At 49.4% G+C, this 17,765-nt stretch overlaps 1 protein-coding gene across 2 annotated transcripts in view; it reads left to right on the top strand.

The window, feature by feature from the left end:
- Positions 1–17,765, top strand: part of HCLS1 (hematopoietic cell-specific Lyn substrate 1) — a 52,897-nt gene that overhangs the window by 5,450 nt on the left and 29,682 nt on the right. For both annotated transcript variants that reach the window (XM_034763609.1, XM_034763599.1), the window contains exons 2-3: positions 3,240–3,323; positions 5,715–5,788. In XM_034763609.1, coding sequence (XP_034619500.1) covers positions 3,240–3,323; positions 5,715–5,788 — 158 coding nt within the window. The remainder of the gene's footprint in view (positions 1–3,239; positions 3,324–5,714; positions 5,789–17,765) is intronic.

The raw sequence follows: 17,765 nt of genomic DNA, 5'->3' as shown, positions 1-17,765 counted from the left end.
AATTCCTAGTTTAAAGATCATGTAATCAGATATGCCAGCTTCAATCCCAGAAGTCTATTATCCTCCCTACTTAGGTGGTGTCCGTCCCATGAGAACAGTCCTCTGTCCGTGAATGCCTCCCAGTGGTCAAACATTCGAAACACTTCCTTAGAGCACCATTGCTTGAGCCAGCTATCGATCTTCATAATCTTGTCTTACCTTTGCACGCCTCCTGTAGGGATAGATAGAATCCCACTGAAGGTCACTTGAGCTTCCATTTCTTTAAGTGTCTTCCCCAGCTTGGCATAATCTCCTTTGATGTGTCCCTGTGAGAATCTGGGGGTACTATTTATTCCTATGTGAAGGACAATCAGTGGATTCTTTCCCACTCCCATTAGAACCCTCTTCAGCCTCAAATCTGCATCCTGTATCTTAGCACTTGTCAGATAGCACACCCTTCTGTTTTCTGAATCGGCTCTGGTGACAGGCCTGTCATTCTTCTTAGTAGGAAATCCCCAGTCACATAGACCTGCCTCTTTCTGATATTGGTGCGATTCTCTGGCCTTCCCTTTCTGTTCTTTCTGGTTGCAAGTCGTCTTGCCTTCTGTTCTCACTTGCAATATTCTGAAAGTCATCTTCTATCCTCTTGGGGCTCCAAATGCTGGCTATCTCCATTATCTCTTCTTATCATCTTCTAGGACTAACTGCTCTTCTCTTCTTCCTTTCTCTTCCGTCTTCTGTTACTGCCTGCCTCTCCCCTTCATTTTCCAACTCCGTGAACCTGTTCCTCAGCTCTGTTTCTTCTTCACTAGACAATCTGTTCCTCTATCTTGTTCTCATAGTCACAGTCTTCCATGGGACACTTTCTTCATCCAGATGTCTACCCTCACAGTACTCTTGTCAAGCATGTATCAGTAAGTCTTTAGTTTTCCTCCTCCCTCTTCTCAACCTTCTCTCCATCATCTGCTTAAATCCCCTTCTAAACTGAACCATAGTTTCTAGCTGCATCTCCAAACCTCAGACCTTCTCTTCCATCATAGAATCATAGAAGATTAGGGTTAGAAAAGACCTCAGGAGGTCATCTAGTCCAATCTCCTGCTCAAAGCAGGACCAACGCCAACTAAATCATCCCAGCCAGGGCTTTGTCAAGCCGGGCCTTAAAAACCTCTGTGGAAGGAGATTCCACCACCTCTCTAGGTAACGCATTCCAGTGCTTTACCACCCTCCTAGTGAAATAGTGTTTCCTAATATCCAACCTAGACCTTCTGCACTGCAACTTGAGACCATTGCTCCTTGTTCTGTCATCTGCCACCACTGAGAACAGCCGAGCTCCATCCTCTTTGGAACCCCCCTTCAGGTAGTTGAAGGCTGCTATCAAATCCCCCCTCATTCTTCTCTTCTGCAGACTAAATAGCCCCAGTCCCCTCAGCTTCTCCTAGTAAGTCATGTGCTAAGCCCCCTGATAATTTTCGTTGCCTTCCGCTAGACTCTCTCCAATTTGTCCACATCCCTTCTGTAGTGGGGGGCCCAAAACTGGACACAATACTACAGATGTGGGCTCTCCAATGCTGAATAGAGGGAATAATCACTTCCCTCGATCTGCTGGCAATGCTCCTACTAATACAGTCCAATATGCCATTGGCCTTCTTGGCAACGAGGGCACACTGCTGACTCCTATCCAGTTTCTCATCCATTGTAATCCCTAGGTCCTTTTCTGCAGAACTGCTGCTTAGCCAGTTGGTCCCCAGCCTGTAGCAGTGCATGGGATTCTTCCGTCCTAAGTGCAGGACTCTGCACTTGTCCTTGTTGAACCTCATCAGATTTCTTTTGGCCCAGTCCTCTAATTTGTCTAGGTCCCTCTGTATCCTAGCCCTACCCTCCCGCGTATCTATCTCTCCCCCCAGCTTAGTGTCATCTGAGAACTTGCTGAGGGTGCAATCCATCCCATCATCCAGATCATTAATGAAGATATTGAACAAAACTGGCCCCAGGACCAACCCTTGGGGCACTCCGCTTGATACCGGCTGCCAACTAGACATGGAGCCGTTGACCACTATCCGTTAAGCCTGACAATCTATCCAGCTTTCTATCCACGTTATAGTCTATTCATCCAATCTATGCTTTTTTAACTTGTTGGCAAGAATACTGTGGAAGACCATATCAAAAGCTTTGTGAAAGTCAAGATCTATAACATCCAGCACTCTCCCCATATCCACAGAGCCAGTTATCTCATAATAGAAGGCAATCAGATCCAGCAGGTTGCACTTCGTGCAAGTGAAGCACCTTCCAGGTACCTCTGCAGAATAATGTACATCCTGCCGCTTCCACATTCAATCTTCTTCAATTGCCTCTTCCATTCTTCAGGTCCCTGTAGCTGCCATAGCCTTCCCTCCTAAACTCTTGTCAAGACCCCCCCCTCCCAAACACACACACACACACACACACACACACACCTCCCCCAACTTCCCCTTACAAACTTCCATGCAAACTCTCCTGTTTTCAGCTGTTTGCTGTCTCCTGTGCTGCTGACTGGCCAGCGGGCTGCCTTTGAAGGCTGGCTGCCTAAGGAAGCCCCACCACCAATCAAGGTTCAGCTGTGAGCAAAGTCTCTGCTTTTCTTCCAACATACTGCCCCATCAGACTCTGAAACTGAAAACAAACCAGGAATCAACAAACACCTTACAAGAATTCATTCACCAGCCCTAAGGAATAGGCGCTCAAGTCCTTTATTCTCCAACAGATCTCCACTCCGACCCCCACCCGTTTTCAGCTCTGTTTGCTGGCTTTCATGCTGCTGTGCTGCCTAGGGAAGTTGTTCCCCCACAGTCAAGGTTCAGCTGTAATCAATTGAGGGCTCTTCCAGCCGCGAACAAAGGTGTAACACGATCCAATGGCTGGCAGCTGAAATTAGACAAATTCAAACTGAGAATAAGGCATGAATTTGTAACAATGAGAGTGCTCAACCATCGGAACAACTTACTAGGCTCATGGTAGAGTCTCTACCACTGGAAATTTCTAAATCAAAATTGGATGTTTTTCTAAAAGATCTGCTATAGGAATTATGTTGGGGAAACAGGAGCATAAATAAATGGTCAGGCTAAATGATCACAGTGGTCCCTTCTGGCCTTAGAATCTATGAACCTATGAGCCCGGTCATTGTGCACTTGTGCATTGTGCATCCGCACTGTGGACGGGAGGAGACTATAGGCTAATCCCAACCCCACCTCCTGTCTCTAACACTATGCTCTCACCCTGTGCAGATGTGGAAGGCAGCTGTAGGGCACAATGTGGCCGTGAAGGAGGAGTCCCAAGGAGATGACTGGGACACCGATCCTGATTTTGTGGTGAGTTTCACTCATGTTGCTGGACTGTGTCAATCATGGGGACTCGGAGCTAAGAGTTGGGACTTGAGCCCTGAATAGGTCTCATGAGAGAGAGGGGGATGGAGAGCTCATTCTGCTCCTTGGGGATGTTTGTTGCTGGATCTACCAGCCTGGTCTAGTGGCTGGGGCACCTGGCTGAGAACTGGTTGACCTTGGGTGTTCTTCCCAGTTCTGCCATGACTTGCTGTGCATCCTTGGGCGAGTCACTTCCTCTCAGTGCCTCTGATTCCCTTCCCAGCATTTTTGTTTCATGTCTCTTTAGACTGTAATTCAACTCAACTCAAGTCAAGTAACTTGAGAGAGTGGTGTGTCTCCTCTATAATATTCTGTGTCCCAGAACGGCAACTGCTCCTGCAGAGAGTGGGTTTCTAGACATGCAGAGGAGCATTCACACTCTCACTGGTCTCCATCAATGTGTTGTTTGAGTCTCTACAAAAAACAAAATCAGAGTGATCCATCTCACCTAGGACATTGGCATGCAGGAATCTCATGGCTTTAATTTCTTTGTATTTGTACATTAGCATGTGTCTGTCACTGGTGCAAAACATACTGCAAGAGTAAAAATGACAAGCAGCTGATTTTCCAATTGTGGCTGCAAGTAAACAGCAGTGTGGGAGGGTGTTCCGCTTTGCAAACTGCAGATACCAGTCCTCTCCCCGCTCCCACTGTGGCACAAGAAGAGACATTGCATCACCCTCAGCTTTCTGCTGCAGTTGCTCACAATACATCCCGATGTAAGTAGGCTGCATGTGGGTTGGTATCACAAATAACCATGGCTGTGCAGTCAGGTAACATTGCTGGGCATCCTGTGACCCTGTTGGTTGCTCACCCTGTGGCACAGTGACTCTGATGGTGCAGTACCCCATTGGATCCCACCAACTTCATGGGCAGACGTCGTAGTACAGATTCCTGCCCAAACAACCTCTCTGGTGAAAGATCCCTGGAGCTGGAGGCCATATGTGCTGCAGGCCTGGGGCTAGGGCAGTATCAGAGCTAGAGCTGGTCAGGAACCAGAATTTTCAGCTCAAGGGAATATCGATGTAATAAGAATGGAAAGCCAAAATTGTGAAATTTCCTGAGAAATGAAATTTTAGGGAAAAAAGAATTTGGGTTGGGGGGCTCAATCAAAATATTTTGTTTCTATTTAGATATTATATTTTTATTTTATAGTAAAACAAAACAATCACACACGTTATTATATTTAATATTTATATTGTATATTATTTTATATGATAATTTATAATATAAAAATCCTAAACAGAAAATTACAATATTCCATTCCGATAAGGTCCAAACGGAACATTTTGACTTTATTGAAACATTTTGTTTTGATTTTTATGCAAAATGAAATTTAACTAGAATCAACACATTCCAGCAGAATGTGTCAATTCAACTAATCAGCATTTTCTCATGGGAAAAAGTTCAGCAGGAAACTTTTGATCACATGTAATCCATGCGTTCATCTGCCTGGGGAAGCCACGTGTCTCCTCAGGGGGGAATTTCTAAGGGGGGTTTCTGAATGCAGACAGGCCTGCAGTCATACTGAAATATTCTGAAAAGCACAAGGTGCCACTGAGCTGAAAGAAATTTTCTTGGAGACACAGCTGCTTCCTTTAGCTGGAGCCTGCCCAGCTGTGGGGTAATATCATGCCGGGATCTCAGTCCATTGATGTGTATGGGTGTGGTAAGGTGACCCCATGTGCCAGGCTCAAAGCTTGCCAATAGGTGCACGTGCAGTAATGGTGACCCCTGTGCCACAGGCGGGTCTTGGTTCATTCACGGGTGTGTGTGCAGTAATAGTGATCATGTGCTACGGATGGGTCTTGGTCCATCCATGGCTGCATGCACAGTAATAGTGACCCTGTGCCACGGGTGGGTCTTGGTCCATCCACAGATGCGTGCGCAGTAATAGTGACCCTGTGCCACGGATGGGTTTTGGTCCATCCATGGCTGCGTGCGCAGTAATAGTGACCCTGTGCCACGGGTGGGTCTTGGTCCATCCACTGATGCGTGCACAGTAATGGTGACCCCGTGCCAGGGAGTCTGCCTGTTGATGGAAGCGTGTATGGTAATGATGACTGCGGTGCCTGAGGGGTCTTGGCCCATTGATGTCTGTGTGAGGTAATGGGGATCTCTGTGCTGGGGTTTTTGGCCAGTTCTAGGGGCAGGAGAGCAGGGCAGTCGTCCGGGGCCACCGCAGTGCTGTGTCCTCCGCTGTTTTCAGCCCTGGCCAGTAAAACACCTGGGCCTATTCCAGTCTGCAGGCAGCAGAGGAGTGGTTCCCTGCACCCAGCGCTGCTGTTCCCAGCAGCCCTGTGGGCTCCTCTCATGGGACTTGGATTTGTTTTGCAGAACGACATCTCAGAGAGGGACCAGAGATGGGGAGCCAAAACCATTGAGGGCTCCGGACGGGCCGAGCACATCAAGTAAGTCTCCCCCTTTTAGCTGTTAGCCAGGCTGTCTGATAGCACCTAGATCAGCTCAGTCCAGGGACCCATTTGGTCCAGTCTCCAGAGCTAGGTGTGTCAGATGGGAGATTCCCAGGGCTGCGGAGGGGGGGTCCCAGGTCACAGTCACATGCCTGTGCACAAACACCAACCTTCAAACCCTCCCAGGTGGTCCATAGCTAATTCTGGGTTCTTATTTTGGAGTGGCACTCGTCCTTCCACCAGTCAGGCAGAGTAGGGGGAGGGGGGAGAAAGGAAGGAGCAAGGGGAAGGCGCTCTCTACCCGGCTTCTCTGAATACTTCTGATAGAACTCGCAGTAGGGTTGGGGCTTGGATGTTCTCTACCAGGTCCGAAGACCACTTGTCCACTGTAGCCCTCCCAGTCCACCAGGTTGTGAAGCCTTTCCCTAACTCACTGAAAGGTGAGGATTTGGTGAGCCAAGCATGCCGCCTGTCTGCAGACCGCTATGGGTGGTGGTGGCAGGTTTGAGGGGGTTGGGTGTAGGTTCCCACTGTAGAGTGGTAGTCTAGTTTGGCTGATGGGTGGCTGAATTTTAAGGTTCTGGGCACAGTGCCACACCTTGTCCCTATGGACAGATTAGGGGCAGCCTGACTATCTTGGTCCATGTGGAGTTTGTAGGCTGCTTTGGAGGACTGCAAGGATTCCTTGAGCTCCTGGTGCACTAGGTGGGAGGCTAAACCCACATTGGCTGGTACTGGGGAACTTACAGGTAAGTCTGGACAGAAGTGGGAGTGAGAGGCATAGTTCCCAAAGAATGGGCTACGTTGGATCGAGGTGTGGATTGCATTGTTACAGAAAATTTGGTGTAGCACAGCAGGCAGAGGCAGTCATACTGGTGATAATTCAGAAAACAGTGAAGATACTGCTCCAAGATTTGACTGACTCTCTGCTTGCCCATTACACTGTGGGGGACAGGCGGACGAGGTAAGGGAGTCAATGCTAAGGCGTCTGAGGGAATTCCTGCCAGAAACAGGAGATGAACTTGGGTCCCCAGTCTGATATAATGCCTGTTGGTAAACCATGGTAATGAAAGACATTTTCCAGGAAGCTGTCTCCCATGAGGTAGAACAGTAAGCACGGGATGAAGTGTGCCATCTTGTGAGGAGATTGACAGCACCCAAGATTACTGAGTGTCACGGGAGCATGGCAGCTCTACAATGTGGTGCATTGATATAGTAGACCAAGGCTGTGGGGGCATGGGTAGAGGCTGGAGGAGACCTAGAGGTTTTGATCATGAGTTCTTAGTATGGGTGCAGAGGTTGCAGGACCTTATATAATCTTTGATGTAGGACTGGCCACCAGAAGCTCCTTGAGACCAGATTCCAGGTCTTGAATTGGCCAAAATGGCCTATAAGCAGTGGATCATGGCATAGCTTCAATACGTGAAGCCTAGGTTTTCCCTCTGGAACATAAATATAATTCTTTCAATAGCAGAGGCCATTTTTAAATGGAACTCGGAGTTGGGTTGGATAGTCGCATTGTTCAGGGTCTGGATCTGGGTTGCAAACAGGTCATTGAGAAGCAGGGAGCAGATGGAAGACATCAGATTGCTGTCAATGATCTCACTGGCAAAGTTGGACACCTTGAACACAGTGACAACAGGCTCTTTGCCAATGCAAGATATTCATCTTTGAGGGATAGGGCATCTGCCTTCCTGTTTCTCGTCCCTGGGCAATAGGTTACTACAAAATTGAAGTGAGCAAAGAAGAGGGACCAGTGGATCTGGCATTAGTTAAAGTGTCTAGCAGTCCATAGATATTCCAGTTGTGGTCCATCAGGACTTGGACTGGGAATCAGCCCCTTCTAGGAGGCCAAGTCACTCCTTGAAAGTTGCGTTGATAGCCAGTAACTAGTTGTGCCAAATATAGTAATTTTTTTCTACCAGTGTTAGCTTCTGAGACTAAAAAGCACAGGGGCGCAGTTGGTTGTGGGCCTGCATGTTGAGATAAAACTGCACCTTTGGCAAAATGGTTTAGTGAGTGTTACATTCCAAGGTGCAATCCAGACCAGTGAGGTGTTGCACCCAAAGTTATAGGGCAGGGGGACTTCACAGTGACTTGCTGCTGTAGCTCCTCTCAGACCGCTCACAAAGCCTGCCGGCATGCAGGTCACACCCTGAGTGACTGTGTATAGCCACAGCCCTGCTCCAGCAACTCTGACCCCAGCAGCAACTCTGGCTTCCAGCAGACTTGTTTACTATTTGTAGGGTGAGCCCAACGCACTCCCAGTCCCAGATTTTCTCCCCCCAAAACATGTGTCCTATACTGTCCATCCCTCTCCTGGACAGTGCAGATAGATTAGGTCTGTTGCCCTTTTAAGGGGATTAATATACAACAGTCTGCTACCCCAAATGGAGTTACCCACACAGTTCACAACACTGGATTAGTTTATTTAACTAAGAAATAGATTTTAAGTGAGTAAAAGTATAAGGCATTAAAGTCAGAAATGGACACAAGAAAAATAAAGATAAAATGCTTCCTGGTACTTAGTGTGACAAAGTTCCTCCTCTATCTTGGTGGGTCCTGTGCTTATTGGCGGATTTTCTTGCCTCAGAGATTCACCATGTGGGTTGGGGAACAGCCCAGAGACTGACCCCTCTGGAAGAACCCACAGTCCAGGTCAATTGGGAGGTTTGGGGGGAACCCAGGCCTGCCCTCTACTCCAGGTTCCAGCCCAGGGACCTGTGGACTGCAGCTGTCTATAGTGCCTCCTGTAACAGCTGCATGACAGCTACAACTCCCTGGGCTACTTCCCCATGGGCTCCTCCAAACACCTTCCTTATTCTCACCACAGGACCTTCCTCCTGGTGTCTGATAACACTTGTGCTCCTTAGTCCTCCAGCAGCATACCCTCTCACTCTCAGATCCTTGCGCCTCTTGCTCCCAGCTCCTCACACTCACACCACAAACTGAAGTGAGCTCCTTTTAAAACCCAGGTGCCCTGATTAGCCTGCCTTAATTGATTCTAGCAGCTTCTTCTTAATTGGCTCCAGGTGTCCTAATTAGCCTGCCTGCCTTAACTGGTTCTAGCAGGTTCCTGATTACTCTAGTGCAGCCCCTGCTCTGGTCACTCAGAGAACAGAAAACTACTCATCCAGTGACCAGTATATTTGCCCTCTACCAGACTCCTGTACCCCACTGGTCTGGGTCTGTCACATTAGACTTAACAAACTAAACTTGGTTCAAGATAAAATTCTTACCACATGCTCCCAGCAACAGGACTGACCAAGTTTCAGGTGAGGATCTGCTCCCAAAGTCCAATGGCTGTTTCTGTGGTTTTCTTCGGTGAAAAAGTGAGAGAGATGGATAAGGAGAGAAATAACTTGGAGTGTTTTTGCCTCTCATTTTTATAGAAAACCATTTTCCTGAGGATTACACCTAGATAAAATTTATTCTCCCTGTGAGGACAGCGACAAAGAGTCTGGTGGTGAAAGATGTTCTATTCTGTTGTTTGCTAAGAGGCAGATCTCTTTGTCCCTTCCTTGCCAAAGAGTGGCCACTTGGTAGGTGATGGCCCATCAGCTTTGACCCCTGGCTGGAGGCATCAGCTAGTCCTTTGTCTTTGAGAAACAGGTTTACCCACTCCCCAGACTTGTCTGGTAAACACACTTCAGTCATGATTTCATCTTCTATTCATAACTTTACATATAATGTTGCTACATATATGATATTATTGCTCAGCGAGTTATTAGTTTTCAATTGATACCTCTGTGATGTTCCCCTGGTCTTATCTAGACTGGTGACCTGCTAGGTCACCCCAATCCTTGACTCTGAGAGTCAGCCTTACCCTGCTCTGCTGTGAGAACCCCCATTCCTCGGCTGTTCACGCACAGCCTCTGGCACGTAAGCTGCTTGGATTGTGCAACCGAATGACACTAGCCAATATCTCCGGTCCCAGACACAACCTAGGAACCTCTATCCTGCAGTGTCCAGTTATTCTTGCTGGACGCTGCAAGCTTATATGAGTTCATCAGTTTAACAAAGAAATTGAGATGTACCAGGCTTGTTATCCCAAGGGGAGTCTCTGACACGCTTCAGACCAAACGCACTGCTTCAGATAGAATAAACAGACAAATGTATTAACTACAAGAGAGATATTTTTATAAATCAAAGCACAACAAATCAGATTTGGTCAGATGAAATAAAAGCAAAACACATTCTAAGCTTATCTTGACACTTTCAATGCCCTTACAAACGTAGACGCTTCTCACCACAGACTGGCTGGTTGCCCTTCAGCCAGGATCTCCCCTTTGATCAGTGCTTCAGTCGCTTGGTGGTGATGTCTGTAGATGGAGGTGGAAGAGAGAGGAAGTGCACGCAAACGTCTCTCCCTTCTTCCCTTTTGGCTTTGCCCCCCCTCCACTTCAGGGTCAGGTGAGCATTATCGCATCATAGTCCCAAACTGACCAAAGGAAGGGGGGTCACTCACTCGAGAGTCCAACAGATTCTTTGTTGCTGCCTAGGTCAGTGTCCTTTGTTCCTGTGAGGCTGGGCTGGGTTTGTCCCATATATGCCCTGATGAGGTGTGAACTGCCCCTCTGTTCCTGGAGAGTTTTGCCTGAGCTTGTTTTAAGCCACGAGGATACATTTTCATCTTCATAATTATATACATGAAATTACAACCTATAACATTACTATAACAACAATGCTCAGTGCTTCGTGAGCCTTCCGAAGACACCTGACATGACAAACTTTGAATTGGACACCACACAATCATATTATAAGGATGAACATGGGGGTGCAGGGTGTTCCCCCGAGGCACAGAGTGTCACAACCTCACGAGGCATATTTTGTACAAACATTATTACAACATTGTGTAGACTGTGAGTACATGGGTGCATCCAGTCACAGTGGGATCTGGGTGAATCGGGATGGGTGCTGAGGTGAATGCCCTCTTCAGGTGATCAAAGGCTGACAGCCTGCGAGGACCAGGCCAACCAGTTCCCCTTTTGCAGGAATGCCATTATCGGTGCAACCAGGCTAAAGAATCCTTTAATAAATTGCATGTAGAAATTGGCAAACCCCAGGAATCACTGCACCCAGTATATATGCCTGGGTGCAACCCAGTTGGATACTGCCACTACCTTACACAGGTCCATGGTGAGTTCCTTAGGTGAGATCATGTATTCCAAGAATTCCACTGTGTCCTTATTGAACTCCTATTGCTTGAACTTTGTCAGGAAGTGGTTATGGTAGACTCTCTCTAAAACAGTGCCTATGGGATGATTGTGAGGTCCTGACTTTTGGAGAAAACTCGTATGTAGGCCAGGTAAATGATGACAAATTGGTTCAGCATGTCCCTAAATATGTAATTTATGAAATGCTGGAAGGTCACTAAGGTGTTGCACAATCCGAATGACATGACCAACTACTTGAAGTAGCCATATCTGGTCCAGAAGGTGGTCTTCCATTCATTTCCTTCCTAGATTTCCTCCAGGTTATAAGTTCCATTGAGGTCCAATTTTGTGAAGACTTTAGCAGATCAGAGTCTTTGGAACAGCTTATGAATAAACAGTAAGAGGTACTGATTTTGAATTGTACTCTTGTTCAGAGCTTAGTATTCCATACAAGGTCAAAAGGGACCCATCTTTCTTTGCCATGAAGAAGATTGGGGCCCCTGTTGGGGATGTGGAGGGGCCAATGAACTCTTTCTACAGGTTCTTCTTGAGATATCTCTAGAATGCCTGTAGTTGTGGTTTGGAGAGGGAGTAAATGTGCCCGAAGGGAGCCTCTGTGCCCAACTGGAGGTCCAAAGGACATTCATAGCTGTGATGGAGTGGAAGAGTGTTAGCTTTCTTTTTGTTGGCACAGTGTTGATATTTAACAGGAATCCCTGGAGCTGTTAGGGAGAGGGGATGTGGGGGTTTCTGGAGTCACCTTTGAATCTTCTCTTCACATCTCTGAATTATTTGGAAGACCAAGTAAGCTGCAAAGGGTTGCTGGTCCTGGATTAGCTCTTGGAAAACAGGACTGTCAGCAAAATGGGGAGTCAAAATGTACCGTGCCTGACCACCAGAGGATGTGCTGGTCATGGGTAATGAGCCAGGGATGCCAAGAACAACTGATGAATTAGCCCAAACTGAATAATTTCTTGGTGGCCTTGAAGGGTAGTTACCTCTAAGGTAATCATCTGGTGGGTTACTGGTCCTGATGAAAGGAGTGACCAGTCAATGGACTCCACTAAATCAGGGGGCTTCTTCTGCTGGGGGTGGGGGGACATGGTATGCGTGGGTGAACTCTAGATCCATGAAATTGCCTGAGGGTTAGAGTCAGGGTCAGTGTCTCTAGGTTGGTGTCAGGCATTGCAGGGTGCTGAGCCGGACAGGGAGTTGGAGATGTACCCTGGTGATGGCCAATCACCATCCAACACAAGTGGACAAGCATTGGTGTAGACTTCTGGGAATGGCATCAACCCAGCCAGGAGGACAGGGTTTTTTTTCCCTTGGAGTAATTTGGCCAGGCAGACATTGATCTTGATACATAGATTGACAAAGACATCCAGGCCAGATCGGATTCCACCCATACCAGTTCATTTCTCATATCATTGTTTAAGCTGACCCCAGAAATGATATTACTGGTGTTAGGCTCTGATGGAGTCCTCTGATGGGATAGGGGAGCAGGCAGATACCGGACACAGTGTTGGTATATAATACTCTAAATACTTTTACTGATTACAATATAAACCCCAATCACTCCACATTCACACCCCTTTCATATTGTACCAGAATCCAAAGATTAGAACGAAGTCCCAATTGCCAGTCAAGGGCTGCTCCTATCATAAGGTGTGGGGAGCCCCACATGGCACACTTCTTCTTTATCAGGGCTCTGGATCGATCTCTGACTCCAAATTTCAGATATGTCAGGCAACTATTTATAGACCAGTTCATCATGTCATCAGCTCTTAGTCTGTTTGCTAAGCCCTTCATCCATAACTCCAGGAAAACAGTTCCCAGGGAGGCCGCCATAATCCAAGACATTCCATTTCCTCTTATGGACATGACAAAGTTCCTCAAAGGACATGACAGATAATCCTTGACCTCTCATAACCTTAAATCCTCACTTCAGTTGCCAACACATAACTCACGTATTCATGTCAAGCACATAGCATTTATGCTAGGCCCAAATGGCCGATGGCGTATTACAACATACACTACTATATAACCCAATACTGGGTGGCCTTGTTCCACTCAGCATCTACTGCCAAGTGTTGGAACTCTGCTGCATATTTAGCAACTGGCCAGCATCCCTGCTGCAACACCAGACATGCAGCTTCGGCAGTACGCTTGCAACTCGGGTAATCAAAGCTCATCGCCATAGCTTGAATGAATTCCTCAAATTGGCCCAGGAGTGGTTTTTATTTTTCCAGGATCAGAGAGGCCTAAGCCAGGGCATCCCCAGGAAGCAGGTTCAGAATCAATCCCACCCAGACGTGGTTAGTGGGATACGACTGAGAATGTAGCAGAAAGAGGAGCTAACACTGATTTAGGGACACATGAAATTAGTCACAATCGCCATTGGACTTGTCAGGCAGGGGGAGCTTGGGCTCATGGGAGCAGGGGGTCAGAGCTGAAGGCGGTGTGGCTTGAGCTTGTAGGGCTGCATTCTGCAGAGTGGCAAGTTGGACCTGCAAGGTCTGTGGGGTCCCACTATCTTCATCAGAGAGATATAGGCCTTTTTAGGATCCATGCTTGCCATATGGGCTCTAGTTCCCTGACGGTTTGTGGTTTTAGGGCTGCCCAATCTGTCAGAGACCGGAATGTGAATGGCCATGCCTAGTGGTTGGAGCAGAAGTCAGTGACCAGATGCCAAAGCCAAGGGTCAGAGCCGAAGACAGAAGTCAGGAACTGGAGCAGAGGGTCAGAGCTGGGATACCTGTAGCAAAGCAAGACAGGAGGAGGGGTGGAAACAGGCAGGTGCAGGAGTTAACGCAGTTGTGGGTGAATGCATTGAGCAGTCACTAAACTACTGCCGCTGCTGGGTGGAAGAGCTAGTCTGCTGACTCTTCCTACCCCTCAGGAGGTATAGCCAAACAGGCAGCCTACTGCAGGCACCTGCATTCATTAGGTTGCTCAGAGACTGGCTCTGCTGCAGGCCCTGATTCTGGACAGTCTCAGGTTTGGCCCATGTTAGTGGCTACGATCCAGCCTCATGCTCATGGACCCATTCTGGGGCCCCGGACCCTGGTTCATGTCTATTGGCAGCTGGCCCTGTCTGCTGAATGTCAGGAAGTAGGGTTATGCTTTGTGGAGGTGTTCGCCATGTTATTATACACATAGGTCGGTTCTGGCAGGTAGGAAGGTCAGTCTCTCTGCTGTGTCTGTGACTGGGTCCTTGGCCCGTTAGTGGCATCTGCTTGGCTCACTCACAGAGGCCATTGCCTTGTGGGTAGTGGGCTGTCGTCCTTACGCCATATCAAGTCAGCCCAGGGGTCAATTTCCCCCAGTGGCAAGTGGAACCCCAGTTATCTGAGCTGGAATCCCAGTGTATAAGGCAACACTGCTGAGACCACTGCTTTGCAGGCTCCACGGGAGGCATAGGCTGCACTTGTTTGCAGTGGCTGCAGCGTCACTCTCAGAACGAACTAATTGACTGGCAGGTCACAGTGACAAAGTGAGGAGCATGTGTGCTGTGCAAGCCCAGTCAGCTGGTCTATGGGGATGAGGCTGTGGCGCGTCTGAACTGGGATGCTAGCTGGTGGCCAGGGTTGAGGTCACCGGTACACAAGCCGTTGACAGGAAAAACAGATTCTTTGTGTTACAATGTCAGAGTTACTGCACCTTTGAGCCCTGCTGTAGTCTGCTCTAGGAATGCCCGTCAGATCTCAGGCCTCAGCTGTCACGTCTCTGCCGCAGCCCTCTCCTTTCCGTCCGGGGCTTTAGGGTACAGCCTCCTGCTCTTCACTGCCATTGTCCCCTGGGCTGACAAACAACCAGCCCCTGCTCTCTGGCTTCTGTCCAAGGCCAACGACAGTGTTTTTGTAAATGAGCAGACAGCTCTTCCTAAGTAAACACATTTATTAAAGGACAAAAGCATGCAGAAAAAAACAATACAGGCGTATACACACATGCTAAACATACCAGAAGTCACCCAGCCACCCTATTGGGCCCTGGAAGGCCAAAGTCCTTCCAACACATCAGCGGGGGTTTGGGACCTTCTTGGACAAAAGGTCCTGTCCATTTCCTAGCCCAGAAAGAAGGCACTGAGTCTGGTTAAGCTCAGCCTCTATCTCCCAGAAATCTTTTCCTCCCAGCATCTTGGAAACTGGTAAAACCCATACATCCCCCTGGCCCCAGGTGGCCAAGCTTCCAAAGCAGGGTATTGGCGTGCCCAGCCTTGGGATTCTGTATTTATCATCCCCTAGTGACTTCAGATTCCACAGGAACACCCCACCCCCATGAGCCAGGAACGCATAAGTACACATCATCTGTATTGGTTCAAAGGGCTATGAATAGTCCCTGGCTCAAACCATCTGGCCCACCTCAATAGTAAGTCTTCCTTTTTTGAAGTTTTCATGCTTTCAACATAAGATATGCTCTGGTCCCCATGTCAGTCAATATCTGTCACACTTTGTAAGCAGCATTGTAGAAAGAGAAAGAAGTGAGGGATGGGCAGACAGACACCAACTCTGGCAGCTTTGGGTGCCGATTCAAAGAGAGCCTGTTGGGGGGTCTCTAAGTGAGGCAAGCGGTGCAGGGGCAAGAAGGTCACACAGAGAGGTGGCATTTCACTAGAGCTCTGTGTAAGGGAATGGCAATACATCCTCCCCACCCCCAGCGCCAGCCCCAGAGCAAGCTCAGGCACCAGACCGCCTCTAGTTGTTTCATTACCTCTAGGACAGGCTAGTGAGGGAGCTGGGAAGCGTCCTCCAGCCTATGGGACTGGGCACGACAAGTAGGGCCTCCTCAGCCATTGTGAGCCCAGCAGACCAGCACCATTAGTTGTGAGTGACATCTCCCTGCGTGGATGGAGTTTGTGCCATCACTCCTGCTCCTAGGAGGTAGCCCAGCTACAGCGCTCTGTCTGGGAGGAGCAAGGGAGAACCACCAAGACGCCTGGGCCATATGAATAAAAGCAGCTTTAGGACTTCAGATGTGCAGAGTTCCTGGGGACAAGGCAGGTGTGACTCTGCAGTCCCTGGAGCTGCAGCTGCTCCCATCGTTGGCCTTTGGCATCTACCTAGAGTGAACAGAGATGTGGCAGGTTAAATGGCTGAAAAATAGAATAGGGGCTTCTGCATTTATGTCCTGATCCTACAAACCAGGGCTCAGTCTCCTGCCCCCCACACACAGCCTCCCAAGGGTTCCTTGTACAGGACTATGGGTAGGGTTACCATATGTCCGGATTTTCCCGGACATGTCCGGCTTTTTGGTCCTCAAATCCCCGTCCGGAAGGAAATTCCAAAAAGCTGGACATATCCAGAAAAATAGGGAGGGGTCATGGGGCTTGGGACCGGGCTCAAGCCGAACCGGGCCGGAGCCGCTGGGACCGGGGCTGGGGGTGCTCGGCCGGCGCCGCTCGCACAGGGCCAGGGCCAGCGTGCTCGGCCGGAACCGGAGCCAGCGCCCCAGGGCCCGAGCCGGGCCAGAGACGCCGGGGCCAGACCCTCTTGGCCGGGGCCGGCCGCCGGAGGGAGCCACTCAGCCGGGGGGGCCGGACTGGGCCGCGCCTCCTCACGCACGCCCCCTCCGCTCCCCCAGCCCCAGCTTACCTGCTGCCTGCCTGTTTCAGGTTTCCCACGAATATTTGATTCGCGGGAAGCAGGGGAAGGGGAGGAGCAGGGGGGCGTAGCATTCAGGGGAGGGGGCGGAGTTGGGGCAGGGACTTTGGGAAAGGGGCGGAGTTGGGGTGGGGAAGGGGGCGGAGTTGGGCGGGGCCGGGGCCCCGTGGAGTGTCCTCCTTTTGGACTATTAGAATATGGTAACCCTAGCTATGGGAGACCAGGGGAAGGTCACATATGCCTCAGCACCCGCTGCCAACAAGCCTGTTAGGTTCCCACAGACCTCTCATTTCATCTACTCTCAGCCCTCTTCCATCTCCACCCACATGAGAGTCTGAGCCAGATGGGATGAGCCACTAAGGGCAGGGGTGGGACCCCTGGAAACCTAGACGGGGGGGAACTCTTTATGGGTGGAGGAGGTGGTGTGTGTGTCTTGGGGGCCGCAGCACACTTGGGAATGATTCTGGCCTTGGGAGCGTTTCACAAGGGGTACACTCCTGGCTGGGGATAGTGTGTGTGTGGGGGAAGGGGGCAGGGGAGTGGTGCATGGTTTGTGTGTGTGAGAGGAAGAGAGAGATTCTGGGGTACAAAAGGGGACTGATCCTAGCCTTGGGGTCACTACTAAGGCTGAACCATTTCCCTCAGACTGAGCTGACACCAGTGCCTGCAGCTCTGATGGGATTTTTGGTTTCTGAGGAACAGTGAGGGGTAAGTAGGCTGTTGCCATGGTGATGTCTACCTACAGGAAGAGGAAGTGGTGACTGCATTCAGTGAACTGAAATCAACCAAATAAGGGCTTCCTCAAATCACCAGCAGTGAAACTGGGGGGAAGGGGGGTTGGGGCATGTTCTTTCGCACCATTCCTGTTGCCTACTCCGCTTGGGCCTTGCCATGAAGGATTCTGGGTGTTTCCTTTGGGTGTGGCTCATGCTGTGACCTCTCGCTCCATGCTTAAGGAGCTGGGATTTGTGCACTGGCCCCAAGGCAGTAGCTCTGTCCCAAATCCAGCAAATGCGTACTCTCATGGCCCTGGGAAAACCTACTCAGTATCCACCCGTCTGCAATCTAGGGCTGGACTCTGATTCCCCAGTTGGTGGAGGCCCTAATCCTGTGGCCAGGCATGGAAATGGCATGCCAGCCAGTTATGTGCCAGCTGCCATTTCCTGCCCAAAGCAGACCCATGGTCCTGCACAGGGACCTGCAGGGAATGCACTGGCA

This window comes from Trachemys scripta, chromosome 1 (assembly GCF_013100865.1).
Source record: "Trachemys scripta elegans isolate TJP31775 chromosome 1, CAS_Tse_1.0, whole genome shotgun sequence".
Classification (NCBI taxonomy): Eukaryota; Metazoa; Chordata; order Testudines; family Emydidae; genus Trachemys; species Trachemys scripta.
This window is presented reverse-complemented; position numbering and strand designations above follow the sequence as displayed.